The sequence below is a fragment of the Plectropomus leopardus genome, chromosome 1 (genome assembly GCF_008729295.1).
Source record: "Plectropomus leopardus isolate mb chromosome 1, YSFRI_Pleo_2.0, whole genome shotgun sequence".
Taxonomy (NCBI): Eukaryota; Metazoa; Chordata; class Actinopteri; order Perciformes; family Serranidae; genus Plectropomus; species Plectropomus leopardus.
The window spans coordinates 24,464,388-24,489,606 of record NC_056463.1 but is presented as its reverse complement, the minus strand read 5'-3'; the positions used below and the strand labels follow the sequence as shown (position 1 = coordinate 24,489,606).

At 39.9% G+C, this 25,219-nt stretch overlaps 1 protein-coding gene across 1 annotated transcript; it reads right to left on the bottom strand.

The window, feature by feature from the left end:
• Positions 1 to 17,296: 17,296 nt before the first annotated feature.
• Positions 17,297 to 24,903, bottom strand: cmtr2 (cap methyltransferase 2). The gene is made up of 3 exons (XM_042505365.1): positions 24,857 to 24,903; positions 19,783 to 21,042; positions 17,297 to 18,692 (listed from the first exon to the last, which is right to left on the bottom strand). Exons 2-3 carry the CDS (start codon positions 21,031 to 21,033, stop codon positions 17,637 to 17,639), a joined length of 2,307 nt encoding a protein of 768 aa, XP_042361299.1. The 5' UTR covers positions 21,034 to 21,042; positions 24,857 to 24,903; the 3' UTR covers positions 17,297 to 17,636.
• Between the last annotated feature and the right edge of the window lie 316 nt (positions 24,904 to 25,219).

The window sequence follows — 25,219 nt, the reverse complement described above, 5'->3', positions numbered from 1 at the left end:
AGCACGCGAACCAAAGAGTTGACCCACCAGGCAAATTAACTCCACCTGACTTGGTGCAGAGTGAGCAGAAAAAAATAGAGACTGTAGAGAAGAAAGGAAATTATGCTGCCTCTTATCCTTCTATAATATTGATTCTGTTAACTTTGGTGGACCTGTTATGGTGAGACAAATTACACCTTTATATTCTAAAAAGTTCAGTGAATCTAGTGCATCCCAGCATAGTTGTGCCCACATTTGACCTGAGAGCAGTGGATAAATTTGACAAAGGGAGTCTGAAAAAGACCTTGCTGAAATAAAAAAAATAAATAAAATGTTGACATTGTATGTTTCAGCAAACCGTGAAATTGAAAAAAAAAAGCATGACATTTGTATGATTCATATGTATGACATAGTTCAGATCACATGTATATAAGCTGAGTTTCTCATCAGGAGGAGGGAATGATAGATGGCATGACACCTACATGAGACAGCAGCAGACCACTGTCGAGACCAACAAAGCTGGCAGTTTTTCAATGACAGTTTGGGACATGTCCAGCGTAACAACAAAATCTGGCGATTGTAGCAACAAAATCAGTTGTTTTTTTAATGAGACTTGGGGAAGTTTCCAGCCATGTTCATGGTGAATAAAAGCCTCTGGTTTTTAACAAGAGTTCAGGACATGTCCAGTCATTTTCATAACAAAAGATGATGTTTTAAAACAAGAGTTCAAGACATTGCCAGCAATTTTGATAGCAAAAAAAGCTTGTGTTTTTAAAACAAGAGTTCAAGACATTGCCAGCAATTTTGATAGCAAAAAAAGCTTGTGTTTTTAAAACAAGAGTTCAAGACATTGCCAGCAATTTTGATAGCAACAAAAGCCAGAGTTTTTAATGAGATTTCAGTCTGAAACATGTCCAGGCAGTTTGTAGGGACAAAAGCTGGCATTGTTTTCTTTTTTTCTATTTTTATGAGAGCTCATAACATGTCCAGCTCTGTCTGTATCAACAAAAACATTAATTTTGTTTTTTAAAGACAGTCCGGGACATGTCCAACCATTTTTGTAACACAAAAAGACGGCATTTCTGAACAGGACCGCAGAACATATCCAGCCGTGTTTAAAGCAACCAAATTGGGTATTTTATCCAAAGCATAGGCACGTGACAATTACGATGTTGTCACAGTATAAAATTGAAAATTGAAACTCACAAAAAACATAAAAAGTTTTAACATTCATTATATATGAAACTTTTGAATGTTACATACACATTGTTTGCAGAAATGTACAACGGCAACATTTACTCTGGTGACTGTGTTACAGTTTCGTGGCAGCTGGAGCTGAAACAGGAGAAATAAGTGGTGCAAAGGGATCATTCATGATCATGATGTTGTTTTCCATCAAACAGTGTTAATTCCACTATGATGGAGTAACACTGACCCAGACCCAGTGAGTATGAAGTAATTTCATAAGGTAGGAAACATCCATGTTGGTTTAGTCCTGCATTTTAGCAGATCACTGTAGGCATCTGGCACGCAGGGTAAATGCATGCTGAGTATTACATTTACAGAATGCCTACAACTGGTATTCACCACATAGATCACCAGGACATATTAAAGCACGTAAAAGCATATGCAATTCAGCAGACAATCCTTCTTCTGAATGGCCAGGAGGCTGCACAATCAGGCCTCAGAGAAAAACAGTGCAGTTGGATGTTTGTCTCACCCATCTGTCATCATTAGCTCCACATCCACTCAGGACAGGCGTGTTAATGTGTTCTCTGATGAACAGGACATCTACAAACCTGAACTTTCTCTTCTTCACTATCAAACCTCCAGAGAGCCTTTCCCTCGCCATGCAGCCGATCAGATATCACATGAACTGATAAATTACACCACAGTCATCCTCACTGATGCAATGCCACTGAGACAACAAACATCTAAAACTGCATAATTACACGCTCAGAGGAACAATAAATACCAAATGTGCATATTGTTGGTAGGAATGACTATCACAGTGTGGGATTATTTGTGTGGAAGTGTGCATGTAGATTTGATTAGGCTTTCTGGATTGGACTGCCAGAGACATTTGCTCCAGCGTTAATACGGTTGAGCAGAAGTCAGAGTGGGAGTGTACAATTTGTGTAAATTAGAGTGACAGGGTGCCTCATCGCAGTAATCAGCTATTTGTATCAGCTGCACAACATGGACTGAGTAACTATAGTGTGACCATCAGAGATAGAAACTGTGGGAGTTGCCAAAGGCTGGAAACAGATAGAGCAGAGTCAATTTTCAGTCTTTTTGGCAGATTGTGTTGTAATTACTTCCCTGCAGAAAACTAGAACAGATAAACACCTTACAATGAAAAACACTGTGTCATCGTTTACTGCATGCCATTTACAGGCATCACATATGTTGGAAATAACATGTAGTAATGGCAGCAAACACCACCATCACAGCGGGGCATCTTGCTGAGATAGGAGCTGAAATCACACAATGTGAAATGGACATCTCCACATGGCATTTCACAGATGAGGCAGATAGTTTCTAATGATACATTTTTATGTTTGAGTTTGCTGAGCAGCTAGCAGGAGAATGGCATCTGTCTGTATACATGCAGCACAATGTGTTCACCCTCCCCACCGTGGGGAACAATTAAGATACCGGACCTCCCGAGAGCACATTTCTCAACTGCGAAAACAACCCTACCACTAGTAATAATGTCACCCGAGACAAGAAGTGATTATTTGTCCTCATGATGCAACAGTAAGGCTGTGAGGCAATTGGCTTCATGGATCTACAAAAAGGAAACAATGATGGGAATGCATAGTCAGGTAATACAATTTAGAGCAAGTCAGAAAAGACCCATCGCAGTGCTGTGTTATTCCCAACAATAGTTTTACATGGGAATACACTTTCTTGTTACTTCTAGTTAAATGAGAAGATTGGCACCACTCATATCTGTTAAAAATGTTAAAAGTTATTTCCAGCAGCTAGTTAGCCTAACTCATCATATAGATTGGACACAGAAAGAAATAGCTAGACTGTCTGTCAGTAACACAAGCTAACTATAAGCACCTCTTAAAAAAACATACCTATAATATGCTATATCTTGTTTCTTCATTTGCATAAACCAAAGTGTACAAAAACAAAAACATGTTTTCATTTTATGGAGGTTATATCCCTCATGGTTATGAAAGTCCAAGAAGTCACTACGTACAACCAAGAAACAGTCATATAATGTTATACAGCAACATTTTTAATTTAATTTAAATTTTTTTCATGCTGAACCTAGCTACAATATCACAAAAATACCACAAATATTACAGAAAAAATACAAATAAAATACATGCAAGCTACCTAAAGTTACATTGTTGACTCACCATCAATGGTTGGTGTGGTTTGTCAGCTTGGGATGGAGATAAAAGATTGGTGGATTGGATGGCAGCATTGGCAGGTATTTCACCAACAAAGCGATAGGACACAGTGAGTTGTGAGTTCATTGGATTGCGTACTTCTGACTGTTCTAGCTAATTATAACTTGGCAAGAAAGTTAAAAAGCAAATTTAAATTTTTTTTTTAAATGCTTTGAATCCATCAATAACATCACAAGAATACAGCATGAACTTTTTTTCACAGCAGACGCTTTGACTTATCACAGGAGGAAAAGCACAGGTGTCACTAATAGCACTAATGATGGCTCTGTTGTACTCAAATGGGAGTGACCATGATCCTGTGTGCACAAAACCTGGATCCTGAAATCAAAGCAGCTAAATGGAATTCAGCCATAGTTAGTTTCATTATCAACACCTGTGCTATTTACTCGTTAGTGCTATGAGTAACACCTGTGTTTTTCCAACTGTGACAAGTCAAATTGTCTGCTGTGGAAAAGGTCTATTTAAAATATTTACTAAAGTTGTACACATTCTTTGCCCCCATAGTTAAAGAAAACACTGCTTAAGTCTCACACCCTGACTACCAGATGAGACAGTTTTTACATTTGTTTTATTTTAAATGTTCTAAACGTCCTAAGTCCCCTCTTACTACCTGCACCACTGTCCTCACACAAATGTCTGTCTTGCAGCACGGATCGCTTTTAAACCGACTACAGAATTCAAGTTTTGATTAGACTCAGGATGCATCAAATAGGTGTCATAAAGCAAGTGTTTGTGGTTAGGATTAGGGTTAGGGTTACACACACACACACACAAACGCAGAAGAGGGCTTGTGCCCTGCCCTTCCCTCCCCCGACCTGCATCCACCGCTCCTCATCATCAGTGTTTTTTGGGAGAAGAAAAAATGTATCTGTGCAGACAAACATGGATCACACACGGAGGGAAACAATCTACGAATCTATGCACAAGAGCTGAGCGCTGTGATGAATCACCGTGTGTTGACAGGACTCCATAAACAAATGCACTGAAGCTCAACAAGCACTCCCACATGCACATTTAAAAGTGCAGTATACTGACTGAGCACACCTATCCTCAGATGGGTGTGCGGTGTATATGTGTGTGTGCATGCTCATATTGAATGCCAACAACAAGTTGTCCCTGAGGCCTGATTTGTGCCCTCTGCCCCCACCTCTGTCTAGGCAATCCCTTTTATAGAGTCAATTCAATTCAGCAGGTGAACTGAGGTCTATTGATGTGCCTTCAAGCAGAAAGAGAGCGACAGAGAGACACCACTGTGTAGTAAACAACACTGGCAAACAGCTAATCTGTCAGCCACCAACTGTGACTGTTTAAACACACTGTAGAAGAGAAATAACAGTCAGTGAAATCAGAAATCAGTCCCTGTGATAGCAATTGTAAAAAAATAATTAATCAAATTAGACTAAAAACCAGTGTAAGCCATATGGGACATAATCCAGCTGCCAAACTGTTGGAGAGCATGTGTGACCCAACAGATACTCAGCAGCTTCACACACTGTTTTTTTGGCAGCTGCACATTTAAAGCTTTGGCTCCATCGTGTTTTTATTTTGGACAGAATTTGACACAATGAGCTCAAAGTGCAAGCTGTTGGCTCTGAATGGAGGCCAGGCGGGTTTTAGCCACACCAGATTAACATTTCTGATTTTACAGAGAAAATATGCTGACTCGCACGCACTGTCAGCTAAGAGTTGATCTGCAAAATGATGTTTCAGAGCTTGAATGAAAGGTTGCCTCTTTGTGCATTCATCTGTTCCTTTTTTTATATATGTTTAATCCTCCATTCAAACATTTATATGTTTAAAGAATGTGTTTATAGAGGTATGCATCACAGTGTGTTTATTTAGTGTAATAAAAATTAATTAATTATTCAATTTGAAATATTTTTCCAAAACCCAATACAAAGTTTCTCAGTAACAAATTAACCTCAAATGAACTCAGTATGAGACATTCATTTGTGTCAAACTTTGCTTCATGTCTTTTGCATCACGTTGCTTTGATTAATGATTTGATAATATCAAGGGGCCAGATGCTGAATTGAAAGCATTTGGTCCAAACTGCATCAGCACACAGTGTCACTTTTTCATTATGCTGACCTTGAAAGGTATGCTAAGACACAGGATTATAGCACAGTATGATAATCTGTCAGGTGCTCTGCAGATAAAAATGATCATTCCGACAGTCACGTTATGAATCTTCTGTCAGATTAAAACAACACTGTCTGCTCTTTATTCCAGATTTCACCTCCTGATACATGATGCAGGGTCTTTGGTGCAAAGCAGATCACTGTCAGCATTCATTCATAAATTCACCTGACTGTTCAGTGGAACAGGAACCGATGTGTTGTTGGTTGCAGGAGATGTGCATTTGTCTTCACTGCCATCAGTGGATGTGTATGTGTGTTTTAGATATTATTTGGTGATAAAATCTTAAAATTTTTGGATCATATTTCATGTGGGCATAAACTGTGACATGGTCCATCGGGGTCGTGTTTATATGGGTAGCAGCACCATCCCGCTCGCATATGTTTGACTAATTTGCTGCTGTAATGATATAAAATCGCACTTTACCTTTTGTAGGTTGTAGCTAGCTAAAAGAATGATATAGAGAGATAGGAAGAGATGTGTGTTTGTATTTTTCCAAAACAGTGTGGTGGCAGTTTAATTCATTCATCTCTCCCTCATCCTCTTGATCTGACAAGGGAGGTGCGTGTGGAGCTAACAGTCCGCTCCGCTGTTGCTTTGTGTGGTGCTAAACTCTAAGCCTGCACACTTTTTTAGCTTTCAAATCAAATGTAAGGATTTGATATAAACCGCTGTTGTAATTATACACTGTTTTCACAATCCACTGAGAAATACTTCTCAGTACTGAAGCTAAAGACTGTATTTTTTTTTTAAATACTGTATAGAGTGCTACAGGGATGACATTTTTTTGGTCAGTTCAAAAAGCCATAGGGATTTTTCTATTGGATTGAAGATCTGGGGCAAACAAACATTTACTATATGCTGATGCTTACATATTTTGCTCAGCAAGATAATCTTTACAAATGAATACCACTTTAATGATTTTTGGAGCATAAATTTAATTGCCCAAAGTAAAAAGCTAATGTTAGGCTATAAATGAAATTACACTACAGTCGCATGACTTAACATTGCCAACACAGTGAGGCTGTAAAACTGAGTTCGGCGTGATGATGTTTTGTCAAGTGGGGTCATTACTTATATATTTTATGCTGTAAAACAGAACGTAAATGTCTCTTGTGTTAACCAGAGATCTTTTTTTCAGACATCTCACCAGAAACGTGGCTTCGAAATGAGGCCACTGGGAGTGGTAAAATGCCAACCCAGTTCTGGGTTTTAGGACCCATGACTGCACAAATCTGTTTGCCCCTGGTCTGCATTTCTTTAAAAATATATATTTTTTAATTCTATCTAAAATAAACCCCAAAACATTAGTTTTGCAGTTCATTTAAATCTGCCATTCTCATTAAATGTCACTGTAAGCAACCTTTTGAAATCTGTTGAAATCGGATGATTCATATTGAGGTGCCACAAAGTGACCTTGTTGATGCAATGTGGTAAATCAACCCAGAAAAATGTTAAAATAGTCAGTAAGCACTGAAAATTCCCTTTCGATTTAGTGTAAATACATCTTGTGATCTGATGGCAGCTTCATAAGTGACATCAGACATAAAGCTCATGTATGACAGAAGTTGTATTTCATGACCTGCATTTCCTGCTGGCTCCTCTCTGCACAGACGATTGTCAAAAAAGAAAAGCAGGAGCATCTGAGAGGAGAGTTAAACTGATTAGCATTTTAGGAAGATGAAAACAAAGACCATTGTGCTTTGGCAATAAATCTGAGACTATCCAGCGTGATTTACATAATCAATCCATAAAACCAGCCATTAGAACAGGAACTAAACTGCAATATTTCCAAGAATCGACAGGGATTGACACTCCAATTCTGGCCGGGTGTCAGAGGTTAATTGGTTGCTGTTGTTTATGAGTGGAAAACACCTGCCAAGATGAAAGATTTGTGAGCCTAAATCCATCTTTTCTCCTTCGACCAGTTTTTAATTTTTCCCTACAGACACCTAAGCTGTATCTACAACCTTGTGTAAAACGAAAACCAAAACGCTCCAAGTCTAAATTAAAGTTGGATTCATTAATTTTTCCCTCCCACAGATTTTCAGACTGCGTACTCTCCTTCAGTAAGGTCTCCAGGATTAATGTAAGAATATACATATTTATCACTTCAAACATTATCTGCAGCAGTCACAGTTTATAAGCAGGAATGCTTTTATCGTATGTGATAGGATTTCAAGTGAACCCGTCATAGTTTGGTTGGATTACATCTTCACAGTTTTTTTTTTCTTATCTATGGTCCTCTTAGTCACTTTTCATTTTCACATTTCTAATACTGCAGAAAATAGCTGAGCTTCATCACAACCACAGCTCAGAAGGCTTTGCTTTGGGCAGTAAATTTTAAAAGCCTCTTCAACCATGACAGTAACTTCACCAGCCGCTCCCCGGGGCTGTTAACAGAAATTAAAATGTTCTTTGTCCCATATTTGTTCATATCCCTGTTTATAATGTAACAGTATTGTTGTTTGTGCACATCGTGCCAGATGTGACATGGCTCATATATCTCTTTTTCTAATTCAGAGATTGATTTGTCTCCTTTCTGTTTTTAGATGAGTCATCTCTCGTCTGTGAGAGGGACAAAGCGGGTTTGTTGTCAGACAACAGCTGCGGGAGGAAAGAGAGCAACTCGTTTGCATCGCTGCAGAGTCGCTGTGACAGACAGCAGATGTTCACTGTGATTGCTTAGTGGCGTGTTTATTTCTACTCTGTTCCTCATCTAGTTGGAGCTGAAACATTACTGTCATCCTCAACATTCATCCTAGATAGACTCACTCTTCACTGTTTCAAAATCATCAGTCCTTACAAGTGCAATATGCAAGGACGAAGCTTTCATGTCAACACTGACAGCGACTTTTACATATACATATAAATTTTATTTTACATATAAATTTGCCTTTTATTCATTTATTTATAGTGTAAATGTCTTGCAGTTTGTCAAAAAGGTCCTCTGCTACTTTTACGGTTTTATTGGAAGGGACAAATATACATGGTATATATACTGAGGCGAATATGTTTATGGACACATTTGATCCTGATGATGGTGCTAGATTAGGGTCCATCTAATAGTTGTGAAAACATCTGAAACATTTAAGTTTGGCCTTTATTTATACACTGTATATAAAAATGGATAACATGTCTCCACTTCCTCCCGCTGTACAAAAGAGAAGCCAAAATATCCTGAATACAACCACTGCCATCATGCGTACGCAATGTCATTTGGAGTCGGCGTGGGAGAGATTGCACTTTTAAGGAGCTATCCATAGATGTGTAAAGAAACCTGAATACAGCGTTGGGGCATGTTCCTCTTTTATGAAACCATCTTCCAGTTTTGGTCAGGGAGGCAAGACACCATTTCCACTTTTAAGGGTAGACTTAAGACCATCCTCTTGGATAAAGCTTAAACTGTGGTCTCGGTTTTGCCGTTGCCGTGGTCCCGGCTGAAGCTACGCCTGTGTTGTAGGTCCTGGTTGCGCCGATGCCATGATCGTGCTTGACGCGACCTTCTACTGTCATTATTATGAGTCACGCCTCCACTATCAATATACGCTTGGGACTTTCATCAACACCCACAATATTTGCACATAACATCACATGCTATCACAGAGTGCATTTTGTAATTTTACACCTATCATTATTGTAATATGACATGCTACTGTTTCCATTATTGCTGTGCATCCTCCCCCCTCTCTCCCTCTATCTTCCCCTCTCTCTTTCTCTTTCCTTTTTGTCATTGTTGTAATTCAATTGTTATTTACGACATTTATTGTTTGTCTGTCCGTCCTGGAGGAGGGATCCCTCATCATTCTCTGCCGCTCTCCCTGAGGTTTCTTCCATTTTTCCCAACCACTTCAGGGTTTTTTTTTAGGAGTTTTTCCTTTGGCGTTGAGAGAGTCTAAGGGCAGAGAGATGTCGTATGCTGTAAAGCCCTCTGAGGCAAACCATGTTTTGTGATAACGGGCTTTATAAATAAAACTGACATTGACATCAATTGACATTGATTGACTTTGAACTGTTTATTCCTATGAAAGTTTCCCAGTGTAGCATGAAGCCAAAAACAGTCAGCTGCAGTGTATAAAATCACCCGGATGATCAGCACTTCTTCCGCATCATTGGACCCATAGAGACTTCCGCTGGCTGATCTGACTACTTCCGGTTTAGTGTTAACTTGAATAGGAATAAGATGATTTAATCTCTCTTCAAGCTCTTCAAGACTTTCTAGGTGTTTTAAGTGTTATTGGACTAAATGTATTAAATCCTGACAGTGAAATTAGTCATTTTGCAGGAATTGTGATAGTCAAAAAAATTATCCACTGATTTACAGATGTCTATTTTCACAATGTAAGTCTGTGGGTAAGTGTTTTTGGGCCCCATGGCAACACATGTCAGACGCAGAAAATGTAATTTGCCTGTCTCTGACATTCCTTATGCAGCATGTATTAATGGAAAAAGTCATTCTCAAAACGAGTAACAAAAAGCACAAAATCAGAGTCTTAAAGAAAAAACTACTATCAATAAGACAAAAATAAAAAAAACCCAAAACAAATAACATTGTCCCTCTTAAAGAGCCAATATTGCCACCCGGAGCGCTATAGTGCTAGCATGGCTTAAAGCAAGAAAAAACTCACTTTAACTTTCTCCTCTTCTCTGTATCGTACCGCAGAGCTGGTGCAGCATCTGGCAAAGCATCTGCCTTACAGTGTCATTAACTGACCAGATAATGTGAAGAGAAATAAAATTACTGAGGTGATGAATCTAAAACTGCTTTGTTTACTGTTTTGACACTCAGAACTATGACTTATGGAAATTTGCTCGCAGGGGCATTGCACCAAATTCTGGGCCCTATGCATAAGCAGTCACTGTGGGCCCTCGCCCTTCCTCTCTTGGTCCATGTATCGCTCTTGCACCCTTTACAAAAAAAAAAAATTCAATGTCAGTTTGCTTTTTTCCCCTTTCATTTCTTTCTTTTCTTTTTTGGATTTGGTTCTTGTTTGTTGGTGCTCCAGCAGCATAGGCAGTCACACTAGCTACATTTAGTGCATCATTTTGTGCCATTAATGGGTGAGAAGGGCCTCAGGGAGCTTCTTTCAACCAATTTATTCAGCCAATTTCAATTTCGTGATGGCACTAATTACTTAGACATAAAAAATTGAAAACAAAACCAAACTTTCCACTGCATGCTTTTTGAGTGCCCCCTCCCACTGGGCCTCTGAGTAATCAGTCTATGATGCCCCTGGATACCAGTCTTGAGTGGTATCAATCTTCTCTAAGTCTCAGCAAGAAAGTGAAGTGTGTTTCCCATAATGTCTTATTATGGGAAATACACTTATTATTTCTTATAATGTATTATTATTTGTGTCTCTAAAATGAGGACTAAACTCTACCAAGGATGACCTGAAACCTTGATTTTGCTTTAGACCCAAGAGGAAACTTAAACCTCTTACTTGCTGTCACAAACTGGCTCAGTGATTGTGACAAGGGGGAGTCCACACAAGACTTAGTAAAGCAATTATAATTTATTAAACTAAGACTTACTTAAATAAACAATGGAGTGTGTAGATCAGCAAAGTCAGTCATGAAAGTGATATATGGATGTGTGTCAGATGTGATGTAGAGGTGTTGAAGGTGCAATACCAAAAAGTAATGATGCAGATAAATGTCTGAAAGAAGCTTTTATAGCCTGGAAGGCCAATCAAGCCAACGATACTTGATACTGTCAGCCAACTGCCTAATGAAGCTGGCCATGTCAGCCTCCAAGACAGTGGGAACGGCATGACACGGAGCGATAAAGAAATTAGTCAGTACAGGGAAGGCCTTGCAAGGCTGTGCTCAATGCTTTGTTTATTATGCTCATAACCCTGACAGGATCAAGAAAACAACAAATAATATACAGAATTGAACAGTGATTTTTGTTATGCTGAGAATTGTTTAGGAATGTTAATACTTTCTTAACTCTTGCCCACTTCTTTTGTCTCACAGATTTGATGAGTTTAGTAACAAAGCGAGACTAACAAGCAAGACAGTGTCTCTTAAGATGAGATCACAGAGATAGAAATGACTGACTGAGCTGAATCCCTCTGATGAACACATCGTGCTCTGTGGGGAACACAGCTCTCCTCCTCACAAGTTTCCTGTCCTGCTGCCTTATTTTTGTTACATAACGAGAGTTTCACTTCGCCTGATCTGTCAGCGTCTTTTCTCTGTAGACAGCAGAGCGTGGCGAGTGGCGAGAAAACAAAAACACTTACAGAACCAAAGAGCTAACATAACATTTATATCGTGAATGCTGTTATTTTTGAGCTTTTCCTGCATTTGTCACATTTATACCAACACTCATGTTTTGTTGTCAGTGTCTGAAGCTTCATTATTGTAAATATGCATCTTATTCAGTAATGACTCCTTTCACCATATGTACCATCTGAACGCCTTTAATTAAGTCTCTTATATATGGTTTTCTTCTTTGTGAAGGCAACCAGACTTACCTACTAAAATTTCATCACCACTCATATGAACACAGTTCACAAGTTCACCTTCTGATTACTTCATCCACACAGATTGGACTGTAGTCCGCACACACAGTGTGGTGACACAGAAGAATATTGTACCGAGGACGGATTACATTCCCGGTACACAATACAACCCAATCACTGGTCTCAATCACACACACTCACTCTCTGTCTCACACACACACAACACACAACTTCCTTTTTCCCAAATGCTGACATTTTACAGAAAATTACTGCTCACAATATTTGTTTGCTTTCTTTTCCAGTGTTGCGCGTAAAGAATAAGAAAATCATCAATGAGTATTAATTTGTCTGGTTAATTGGTTGTGTTCACAGTTGGTGTCCCCGGAGTCAAACAAGCGTCAGACAAGAGAGACGGATTAGTGGAATATGACTTTCAGATTTTCTCTAATCCAGTTTTCTGCTGTAATCCACCAAATCACATCAAAAACTCTGGAGGTATTAAAGTTACTGATGAAAAACCCCTTGGTGAGTTTTGTGTAATAAGGGTGTTTGTTACCGGGTTGACCCAAAATCCTAACCATTATCAGGACCGAACACAGGGGACAACAACCCTACCATCCCCCGACAAAGGATTATTTCACCCCCCAAATCACTATTTGAACATTTACTCACCTTGTGTTACTTTGAATTCGTATAAAAAAAATTAAAAACCAACATATGCATTTTTGCTAAAACCTTACAATTTAAAACACTTGAAGTGCCCAGGTGCTGTTTTTAAATGTGCCCCTCCTATGAATTCAATTCATAAAGAAATGTCTTAGTTTACCATGGAGGCTTTCCATAGACTGTAAAAATAATGGACATGGATACCAGTACGCCACCCTTTGGTTTGTGGACTGCTACTTTGAAGGCTTGAGTTTGGCATTTCAGTTTTCCTTAAATACACCTAATCTAAAGCATTACAGACGGGTGAGTTAAATAATAATTAATTCCCTGTACAGTTGTCATAACTGTTGAAATGAGCTATAGAGACAAAAGCTATTTTTTGTACTAGGCTGTTGTCATGTTTATTTCTGCTGTAAAGTCATTTTAAAGGCATTTTAACATGGGGGTCTGTGGGGATTGACTTGGTTCAGGAGCCAGCCTCAAGTGGCCATTAGTGGAACTGCAGTTTTTAGAGCTCTGCATTACATACATTTTTAAGCTCAGGAGGTTGCTGCTTGGCTCTTAGAGATGTGCGACGGTATGACTGCAACTCTGCCCTTTGCCTGTATTTTCTTATTTTGTTTTTATTTTCTGTGCTCGGGATGTTTATGGGTGTGTACCCCCACAGCGCTTAGGTGGGCTCAGGGCTTTATAGAAGGTAATGACCATAAGCAGCAGGCACTAAGGAGACACTGCCAGAGAAAAAAAACACACAAATATAGTTTTATATGTTCTGGTGTTGGTAGCTGACAGCCCTGCATAGTGTGCCTTTAACACTGTGGCTAAATACTGTCAAGATTTATGTTATATCCTGGTTAGTTATATTGTTGGCACACACATACAGACAAAGCAGTGTGCTATCTATCATGTGAAATTAACCTAATGTGGGCACGATCACTTCTATCTTAACATCAAACATCTGGTCAGTTTTTCATTAGCAGGTGCTGGAGATGAAGGCATGCTGAAGGAGATTCCTCAGCATCTTCTTTTGATTCACAGATGCTGAGGAGTCCAGGTTTAATCAAAATGCAACTATCAGCTTCATCGGCACTGCAGGCACTGTACTAATTAGAAATCTACCAGACTTATCCACCAATGCATGTATTACTCTGAGTAAAGCAGCAGAGATATGACTGTGGTATGTTAGACAGTTACAACAGTTATCTCACATTAACAGACACACAGGGTATAATCACATTACTTCTTGTGCCATAATCCTTGGCAAGGACCCGAGGCTTAGTCCAAAGTCAAACTGAATAATGACCACCATATGCATGAGTACATCAGCACACATCAGGCTGTGCCAAAGTACTGTGTATCTGCAGTCCCATCATACAAGCTCAATATTCCTCACTATAGAAATGAGCTCAACCTTTAACCTACTGAAGCACATGACAGACTTAGTGGGAATCTGATAAAACCTCTAAGAACCCTAAAAAAACTATTTGGATGTATGTCATTGTGCGTCTGAATTCTCATATACATGCATATTAACTTCAAATATAAAGTCTTCACCAAAACACTCAGATTTTCAAATCAGCAGGACGATTAGTTACAGAATCACTGGGGCTGGTTATCATTCAAAAAAATTACGATACCAGTACCAACACCATTACATCATTTGACCATCATGAGAATGTAAGCAATTGCATAACAGGCCACCAACAATCCTCCCCATCCAAATTATTTTCATACAAATAGATTTTGTACATGTTCAAATTAGTCAAATAGTTAAATTAATTAATTAAATGACTGTACAAATAACTCAGTTGATTCACTGTGCACGACCTCACCACACCACAATCTTTGTGTTTCAGCTGCTGCAGTGGTGGGTGGATTACTGAACAGGCCTACTGGGCAGAGGCCTGAAGTGTCAGGAGTCCCCTCGCCTTCACCTGCAAAATGTCAAATAGAAACGTACCAACCATGAAGAGCCTCAAAATGACCACAAAAAGACCACAAAGAGATGCAAAGGAACTGCAAGACATAAAATTACCCCCCAAAAAAATCAGCTCAAGGAGACACAAAATCACAAGTTGTTTTATGACTACAAAGAGACGCAAAACAACGTAAAGAAAAGGCAAAAGTTGTGTGTCTTATTCTGATGTAGGAGAGGTGGTGGGGCCTTTTATAAATCTCTGCCCAGGGGCCCATTGTCTCATTATCCACCCATGGTAGTGGGCCAATCACACATAATATCAAAATCTAAGAATGCTTGTGGTGATTGGCTGCAAGCAAAACCATATAAATAATCTTTAGAAATAAGATAATAAAATCTGGATTAAAACATTTTGAATGCAAGATTTGTTTGGAAAAGTTTCAATGCAACTGGTTTCTGGATTTTTTTGGTTGGTATCTTAAAGTTATCAAGTACTAAGTAGAGTAGGTAGGCGATCTGTTTATTCCCCACATTATACTTCACTCTACTAAAAACTAGCTACCATTTCTGAAACCGCATCTGAAGATGTTTGCTTTTGTGTTAAACAGAAATAAATCACAAGCTTTTCTTTAGAAAAATCACTAAATTTCTTCCGAATAATCAGAATTCAGACAGGAATTAAAATGAACCATTCATCATGAGATCTAAATTTGACTCCAGCACACTGTGTTGATTTCACAGAAGAAAATCACTTTAAAAAATTACTTGATTTTAAATGACTTAAAATCACTTAAGAATGGTTTCAAAATACATTTTAGCCATGGGGGGGGGGTTCTGTAGGAACACCAGGGGCATGTTCAATGAGAAAACTCAAAACAATTTTTATTTGAGTTCTGGGTTGAACAAGCAGTGTGAAACAGGCTTTGAGGTACATTGTTTTTCTCTTTTGATGGGTGTGTCAGAGCAGGGACATGTTTAAAACCAAATCCTGGTAGATCTTTACTTATTATAGGCCACATATACTTTTTGTTTTTATTTCACACTTAACCAATGTTTCCTATAGCAAGCCCCTCTGAGCTGATTTGAATTGAATTGAACCCCACCATACTTTAAGGCAGAGTGCCAGCGCAACCAAACATGGTGTTCAACGCACCACCATTTCTGTTTAAATAAATGTTTTGCAACATTTTGTTGGGGCTAAACACATGCTGGGCTTGGAACACCAGGGGCATGTTCAATGAGAAAAAATGAGGATGCTGAGACCAAATGTGTCAGGGAACAAAAAGAATTAGACATCACATCATTGGTTAGGTACATTTTTATTATTTTTGTCAGAAAATAAACTCCTTAATTACACTGTACTGACATGATAAACCAGAAAATAAAAACTACAAAAAAGCAGTTACAGCATACCTTTACTGAAGCTAATAAGTGTTTTTCTTTTTCTCAACAGCTCCTCAGTCCCTCATACAGTATAAATGCACGCAGGCTGTCCTTTCATATGTGGACAGTTAGGTAGACACAAAAGAGAGAAGTAAGTTGTTAAACAGTGTGTCGCCTGTTAGCTACATGATAGCAAAAAGCCTAAAAAAATCATCCTGGGATGAAATCATGTGTTAAAAAACACATCAGGCACTTCAGAGTGAGACTCCAGGGTCTTTGTGATGTGTATTTCAAAAAAAGCCATCTGTGACTGACAGGAGGTTTGGTGCTGAGGGTCGGACTATTGTTTATTCATCCTCCTTAAAATCCTCAGTGAATTCAGTCATGGATGAGTTCTGCTGATCAAGTTCTGTAAGTAATTTGCATTTTCATGCACTACAAGTCTGTATCATCAGACAATGTTGTTCTCGCCCGCAGGTTGTCAGAAGCTTTGTGTGTAGCACACTTTCATTCTGCTGGAACTGAAATAAAAAAAATGTTTTTGAGACATTACTGGTGATGTGAGGGCTTATGTTACAGTATTCACAGGGTTCCTACAGCTTAAGGCAAGTTCAGTTTAAGGCCTTTTTAAATGTGTTTTTATTGCTACTTCGAATTAAATTTAATACCAATTTTACAATCACCAAAACTAAGGGAAAACCACACGAACCGACATCAATACTTAGGAGTACGGTCAGTTTTGCCCAAATGTTTAGTGAAACATAAAATATGACTTTTTTGTTCAAGTTAAAAAGTTAGATGATCTGCTTCAAATGCTGGAAAACGGAACACATGGAAAACAATGATGATATTATTTTATCATAAAACTAATATTTTAATTTGCCTTGAAAAAAATGCTTGTTCATTTTGTCATGTGTTTGGATGTGATAAATATATGAGTTTGATCTACATGGCGTTAATGCAAGAGGCACTCAGCAAATAATAAAAAAATTTTACAATGTAATGCCAGGAGAAAACTATTCGTAATATCCACCTTCCCATGGCGTTTAATATGTGTCAGACTTTTAAAAGTTTAGTTTTATACAATTTAATGCCATTAAAGTCTTATATTTACATTATTAACTTCCAAGGCTTTTTTAGAAGCTGCAGGAACCCTGATTTAACATCACAGGTTGGACTTCTGCATTAAAGCCCCTCTGATTGGTGTGGTAGATGTTATTATCAGATTTTTGCTTATCAGAGATGAGCGTACTTGTAATGTCATTTGATGCACTCTGTTGGGGCGAAAGAGAACAAGATTAAAAATAACAAATCTCGAGATGCAAGTGTATCAGTCCTCTGTAGCTCACTCCTTATCTCAGCTTGAGTTTAGCCAAGGAGTCAGAGGCTACGTTAGCGGCCACAAGCATAAAGACTCATATCTGGGACTGCATTGTGGTTCTGCTGCATCAATTGGGATCCTTTCCTTAAAACTGTCCATTGTGACCAGCCTATGATCATGACACTAAAGCAGTGCAAAAGTACTCATTTAGCATTAGCTAGTATTAGCATACAAAAAGGATTCTGCTCATTCAACAAAGGATAAAACAGACCGTGACATAATGACAGCTTCTGAGGCGATACCCCGGAGTCACAGCTCACTAAACTGCACTATGACTGCATGAGCAAATGCAGCTTCTGCTGGATGATTTCAGAGTTCATGGTCCGCAGGAACTCAGTCAGTCCTCCTGTGAGCAGCTCCTCCATGGGAACAAACTGCAGCACCTGTCTGTCACACCCAGACGGCTGATTTTTACCTGAGTCCTCCTTCCCTCTTAACAACTGACCCATGCAGTGATGGACGTCAGTGAGAACAGGGAGTATTCGTGCAGCAGCTTCAGGGCAGAATCCAACACACACAAGCACTGTCCCAATGAAGCCTGAGGGGGGCGGACACCTGAACGTGACTGAGCAAAAACAAACATGTAAGCAGTACACAACAGCTGCGGTGACACGGGTGAGTGCAGACAACACAGGCAGCAGCAGCGCATCCCCAGAGTTCAGGGTCTGCAGGGAAAACACAACGCAACCTAAGAGCTGCTGCTGGTACAGCGGCTCCCCGTCGTGCAGCGTGCTGGAGACTGTTTGAGGAAGTGAAGGCTCTGCAGAAAATGTTAAGACTAAATCCTTTACTTTGCTGTCACAAGCATCCCACACTGGGCGGCTGCCAAACACCAGACACTGTCTCTGCTTTTTGTTCCCATCACTCTCAGCTGTGATGACGCAAAGACCTGCAACGTCAGACAAGATGGACGACGTGTAGGCCACATGGCAAGAGTTACAGAGAGGTAAGTGAGTCCAATCTACTGCTGTGTCCATCAGAGCTTCATTCAAATGGTTTAACAATCCTCCTTCACAGAACGGAGAGTTTCTGAGAGCAGGCAGTGCAGCCCCAATGATAACATACCATGAATCCACATGACACCCAGTGAGGGGTCCTTCGAGCATGCAGCCTGTCCCGCCGGCTTCGGTGCGGTGCCGCTGTATCCAGGTGGCATGGCAACCCCTCTCGATGCGCTCCCTCCAGGTTAGGTTCTGCAATTCCCTCCGCTCATTGAAGGAGCCTGTTTGCTTTTTCTGTCCCAGAGGTCGCCCCGCTGAGACGCTGCAACACGCGGGACTCACTGTGTTGCGAGAGATCCATCGACTCCGTTGAAGGAAGGTCACCTACACACAAAGACACTTGATGAAGTTTTATTCTAGACCTTTCCAAAGCTTAAATTGCTTTGAGCACCACTGCCAAGTTACTATACATTTGACCTTTATTACCACATAAGTCACGCAACTGATATCTATAATGTACCAACTGAAGGACACTTTTTTTTAATCAGAGGTTCTTCATCTACTTGAAGCTGAAAATGGGAACAGAGGGGAGGGCTCCACATAGGTTTGTAAAATGTCAAAGACGAATTGTTTTTAAAAAGATTTAAATTCAAATAAAGTCAGTTTGAACATGAGCACTATGGACGAATCATTGATCACCCTTTTCATGTTTAACAAAAGAGACAGTTGAGATTTTACAATGATGATGGTTTGCAGAAATGTGATAAATTAGTTGGAAGGATGCTACAAACATCCATGGCCATGCTTAGTCCTGTCAAACTTAGCTGCACTATCAATAAAAGGGAAAATGCCACCAAAAACCATTTTTAAGGGCATTTCTAGATCCATTAATGGCACATTGTCAGTGTGGAAATGAGGCTTCTGCATGTGCTCCACAATGACCAATATTTATAAAACAGGAACAGGCTTACACGCGGCTTTATAAATCTGCCAAAAACAATGCATTTGCATATTTCTGTCATTGTGCATACACACAGTTTCAGTCTTGAATCTACACAGAGTTTTTTGCATCTGACCCCTGTACTTCTGCTCTGCTGAGGTCTCAATTTTTTGAGATCTGGGTTCAGTTTCAGTTAAATCTGTTCAGGTTAGGTGCACATTTTTTCAGTCTTTTCTGGCCATTTAGAATGAACTGAATTCAAAATTGGATTGAGCAAAAGGGCCACATTTTTTTGGCTTAATATTCAGGCCAACGTGGCTTTAAAGTCCCTTTAATGCCCAGAAATAGAAAATAAAAGTTACAAATTAATGACAACAGAACGTACTCCATGTGCTGATGTGGTATGTTGAAATGCTCTACAGCAATGAATGGACCTTTATGTTAAATCGTCTTCTCGGCTGCTGTTTCAGTGATCAAGAATGAACTTTAAAGCTCAGTAACATGACCAGTTCACGGACTCAACAGACATGCTACCTGGAAGCGCTGCAGGTATTCCTGAGCCGTGCAGTCCCTGATGTGGTCGAGCCGCTGCCTCTGCTCGGTGCTCATTCCTTCAAACAGGCGGAGGTTTTCTGTGATGGTCTCCACCTGAAGCGTGTGGAAGTATGAGCACACTTCCTCATGCTGTTTCAAAAACGACTCTGGGATAAGTGAGTTTGGGAAAAGTGCCTCTCGGTCAGCAAGATGTGGCCCGTAGTTACGAATCAGTTTGGAGAGCAGAGGCCTCACAGCATCCTTGCCGTCGTAGTTCAGACAAACAACGTAAACCTCAGAGTTGCCCGCCTTGCTGGTGGCGGGTTTGTAGACGTTGACGGAGTGGAAACAGCAGCTCAGCAGGTACATGAGGCAGACAGAGGAGTGTTCATACAGCGTGAACATCTTCAGTACAAAGGAGCCACCGGGGCTCAGGAGCAGCAGTGCAGCTGTGACCTCGCAGTAATGCAGTGACGCCACCAGCGCCTCCTGCTCGTCTGGCTTCTCCTGACAGTCAAAACTACCATCTGCTGTCACCACATCAACTCTACGCATGTTTGCCACGAATGTCTGCAGCTCCAGCAAATGTTTCTGGATCATGATGTTGCCTGTGTTGTCTGAGCCAAAGAACCACCAGGGCAGCGTGTTCGCAATTAACCGATCGTCTGCGATTGTCGTGCTGCCACCGTTGGCCTCGTGATACGGGTTGAGAGTGTTGGCGGCCCAGCTCCAGTCACAGTAGCGTGTGGACTCGCTGGTTTTGATGTAATGGTTCAGAGCGGTTATAAAGGCCCCTGGAGCTTCACACAGATGGACCGTGTTCAGCTCTCCATTTTGAAGAGCCTCCTCTGGGAGAAGATTAAAGGTTCCCAGGATCTCAGAGAACTTGCACCACGCCTGAGTGCAGATCTCCGCGTTGGCAGCAGAGCGCACGGCAGCAATCACCTTCCCGGCCCGATTGGTGGAGTTTGTGTGCTGATGCCAGACCTGGACGTTCTTGTCACTGAGCTGGTTCTTTACATCATTCAGCGATGCCTTCAGGGCCTGCAGCCGGCCGTGCTCCTCCGCAGAGTGTCTGAGAGCAACGTTTGGGTCGGGGATGCACCACTCCCCATTGGAAGGTTTCTCATAAGTTCTAACTTTACTAAAAAGACTTTGAATCTCAGTCAGTGTTTCAGAGTCAAACGCCACCATGTTGTTGAACTGCTGCAGCTTGCCGACTTTCCTCCTGGTCCCGTGGCCTGAGCTCATCCTCCACACCTGTTGTAGTGGGACAACAAGAGGAAATGCTCTGATTAAAATAATTCACCCTGTGCCTTGATGTAATCCACCAGAAGGCACAAGGCACAGGTAGAGTCAATCCTACAAACAGCAACGAGAACATTTCGCAGTGAATTATACCGAGACGCAGCTCTGCAACCCTTCATTTTTCTCTACATGCATGAGTGGTGTTGAATTACTAATGTTGACTCATTATGATGGGGTGCCCTCAGGCATTGGGGGAGACTGTAAATACTGGTGATTACCTCACCAGGCCGGAGCTTCACCCAACCAGAATAACAAGAGATTTTCTACATCACTACAACAATACACGGTCTCCTCTAATAAGACACGAAAGTAACAAAATATGGACATGCAAACACTGGAGTATTGACATTATCAACATTTCCATGTGACGATCACATGATGGCCAAAGTGAAATATTCTGTTGCTGTACTGTGAAGACCAGGTATCTCCAAATTTTCATAAAACAGCCCAGTTTTCAGCTTTGCTCATATATCGCTTTTACTCTTTCATTCACTATCTGTAAACGGTTATCCTATTGAGGGTCACGGGGGGGCTGAAGCCTATTGCAGCTGACATTAGGTGAAAGGTGGGGCACAAAGCCCACCAGACTATGACAGGACAGACAAATGAAGGCACACCGACAACCATTCATACTCATTCACACCTCTAGCCAATGTAGAGTCCCCAATTAACCTAACCTGCATGTCTTTGGACTGTGGAAGAAAGTATATAAATATAAATCTATGTACACTGTACACTACATTAGTCACAATACAATAATATTACCATTTTAAACGTTTTCTGATATGCTGAGAACTTTTCGTCAGTAAATTATGTCCCAATAAGAAAAAAATGCCAACATCTGTTTGCTTTTTTAAATAAGGTTTGTCACTTTTATTGCAGTAAAATGTATTTGGCACCAAATGCCAATATGACATCGGAAAGATGTTGGACTCTTATATTAGACAAACTTCAAATTTTGGTTGGAAGAAACTTGTGTTGAAGATATTTGAAATGTCTGGACGTCAACATGTTTGGAAGAAGTTGCATTTTGCTTACTTAACAACACAACTTATAAATATCAACACTATCTATCGTCAGTATTTTATATCAAATTGATGTAGGCATTAGAAGTTGTCCTGGCATTGAATTTTGGTCAAAACCTAAATTTAGCCAAATATTTACATCTAACAACATTGGTGACAAGCTGGGTAGTGGACTGACTGAAAAAGCAACTGATTTTATTAGGCTACCAAAAATTGTATTTGTATTTGCAATATTAACCATTTATATAATTAAAAAAGTACTACTTGGCATTCATGTATCAAAACAATATTGCCATGCAAAATACGAAAATACTGTACAGTATCATTTTTTTTCTCCCAACTCTACTGTGCGTATTAGTTAAATCTTAATGTTCTACCTTTGTCCACCGTTGCTGTCCTTTTTTTTAGCTGTATGTCCGTTACAGCACAAATGCATGGAGAGCAAACAGAAAAAACAGAGTTCGATTCATTGTAAGTGTACAAAACTTGGCAAATAAAGTTGATTCTGATCTGTTTATCTTAAAACAAAGAGGAATTTTATCAGTGCCCGAAGGAACATTTAACTCCTCTGGTTTACTGAGAGGAAATTTGAAACAGGTTGTTTCACAAGACAGTTACATTGTGTTTGTTTACTACAGTGTGGCTGAAGCAGGAGGATGGGCATCAGTCTGCGATGGTAATACCTTTTACCAAACCATTACAGTGTCCTAACAAAACGCTTTTAACTATTCATGTGGTTATTGAGCAATTTCAAATTCATGACATAAAAATGATTTACAGTCAGAATCAAATTAACCCCAGAGCTAATCCTCTGCTCATGTGGACATGATTTAGATGACAACACTGGGCAGGGGAGCACATTTCTGGGTCATTTCTTGATTAGTCTACAGTGACTCAGTGATGAATGGCGATATATTGTGTACAGCTCATGACAGCGCATTCATCAACTATTCCTCATCAATCATATTGTTGAGCGCCGCTTGTGCGTATGAAAGTCATCGCCTGCGTGTTGTGTTCGTTCAGCTGCTGTTCACATAAACGGGCAAGAAAACAGCCTGATGTTACTGTTTTATCCATGCAAGAGATTTCGGAAGATGATTAAGAGACTAGAAATTAAGTTATACATTAAGTGATAATAATAATTAGTCTAACTTTATCATCTCGGATGTGCTATAAGACTATAAAGAATCATTTGAGCGCTCTGTTGTGGCAGCAATGGTAGTAAATTAAAGGTTAAAATAAAAGACATACTGACAAATGAGCACTAACTTAGCATAAGTTACAAGCTTGCCCAAGTAGGTACAAGCTCTTGAAAATCTGTGCCAATACATCTACTCCATCAAAAATGTATTGATTATTAATTGATTTATGCTTTTAAGTAGCTTGTCATGTACTTATGGTACTTATGCTAATAAATATTGTAGTCTAAATCAGGCATCTTCAATGATTTTTTAGGACAAAAAATCCTTAGCTGAAAGAGAGGCGAAGCTGGGACGCCCCACTACATATGCTTTATAAAACTGAGCTGCACTTGAGGTAATTTGCGGATTATTTTTGGGTCTCCTCTCATCTGCAATTGTCTGTAGCTATTAAGTCAGCAGCAGTTGCAGCATGGCTTGGTGTGTTAGCCTCCCTCTTTGCATCATCGCTAGTGGTTTCTAAGAAAAGTTACAAAACCATCCATTGTGGCTTACCTGACTGTCCGCACACTTGGAATCATAATATAGCAAATTGGACAATATGTATCAATAGTATGTTACTGTTAACCCTTAAGTGCACTATGCTATTAGGGGTAGGTGCTGCACACTAGCTCAGGTGACTGCACAAGGATCAATGGGTAACAGCTGACCGACCATTTGTATTGTGCCTACTGTAATTAGAACAAGTTTGTTTGGAATAGACCAAGTTAACCTCGCTATTAATATGTTGTACTCATGTCAATGTTAAAGATATATTTAAATAAATTAAAACACACACACACACAACAAGAAAACAACCTTGATATATAACTTAATATAAAATTTCAACCAATAATTTGACAGCCCCGATGCAGTAACTCTGAGGACCCCCTAGGGGTCACAGACCCCCTGTTGAAGACAAAGGGCATAAACATAAACCAGCATATTACCCAAGAATAAAGTTTAAGTGTATATCCCACTCATTCACAACATGTTTTTCAGGTGAAAACAGGTGAAAACACAACAACAATTTTCAAAAATAATGGCAAATAACGAGTTATCGCATGCTAGAAACACAATAAATGATATTGAACTATAAACCAGAGAATAATTTCTCTCTCTGACTGACAGCTGTAGTTACGTAACAGAAAGGACATTATGGTTTTCCTTTCCGCCAGCAGCAGGAACTGGCATGCTTTGTAACTGATATTGATAATAATTTCCTGCAAATTCTGTATTCGCATCCTATTTACTTGCTGAGAGGTATTTCAGACAAACAGCCTCACAGCAGCTCCATGTTTCAGACTGTCAGGACAGTGAAAATACCTCTGCCTGATAAATGTTTTGTTAACACAGAAGTTTGCTCTCAGCTGAAGCTGAATGGGACGCTTCCTACAGTCGCAGCGTTTATGGGCCGAGTTTTGTCTCCTAAAAGCCGCCGTGAGTGAATTTTCTGACCCGCTGTGTGACTGAAGTCTCTCTGAGTTAATCTCTACAGTGGCAGGAGCTGTCTGTCAGTATGAGAGACTGGAGCACACTGAAAAACACTCAAAACAAACTCACCGGACTGAAGCTGCTGCGAGCGGACGGAAACACGCGTTCACGTGACTCAGGCGAGCACCGCGCATGCTCCCAGCTCAGAGGGTGGGGCTTCTTTTAAAGGAGTAGGTCCCTTTTTTAGTAACAAAAAACAAAAAAGAAGAATAGAGATGATTTTTGTGCTCATAATTATCTCTACTCAAATAATGTAAAAACAATTCATTTTTTATTTTAAATCCATAGCCTACTCTTCATTTATCATTTTACACATCATTTTACACTCTCACTCTTGTAAAAATAGCAGTACCACCAGGGTAAAAAGTAAAAGTCATGCATACAAAATTGCACCGAGGTTAAAGTATGTTGAAAAATGCAGAAAAATCCATA

Coding starts and splice junctions, on each gene's coding strand:
- cmtr2 (XM_042505365.1), bottom strand. CDS start 21,033: ATGAGCTCAGGCCACGGGACCAGGAGGAAAGTCGGCAAGCTGCAGCAG. Junction 18,693..19,782: donor AATACCTGCAGCGCTTCCAG/GTAGCATGTCTG, acceptor CTTTGTGTGTAG/GTGACCTTCCTTCAACGGAG.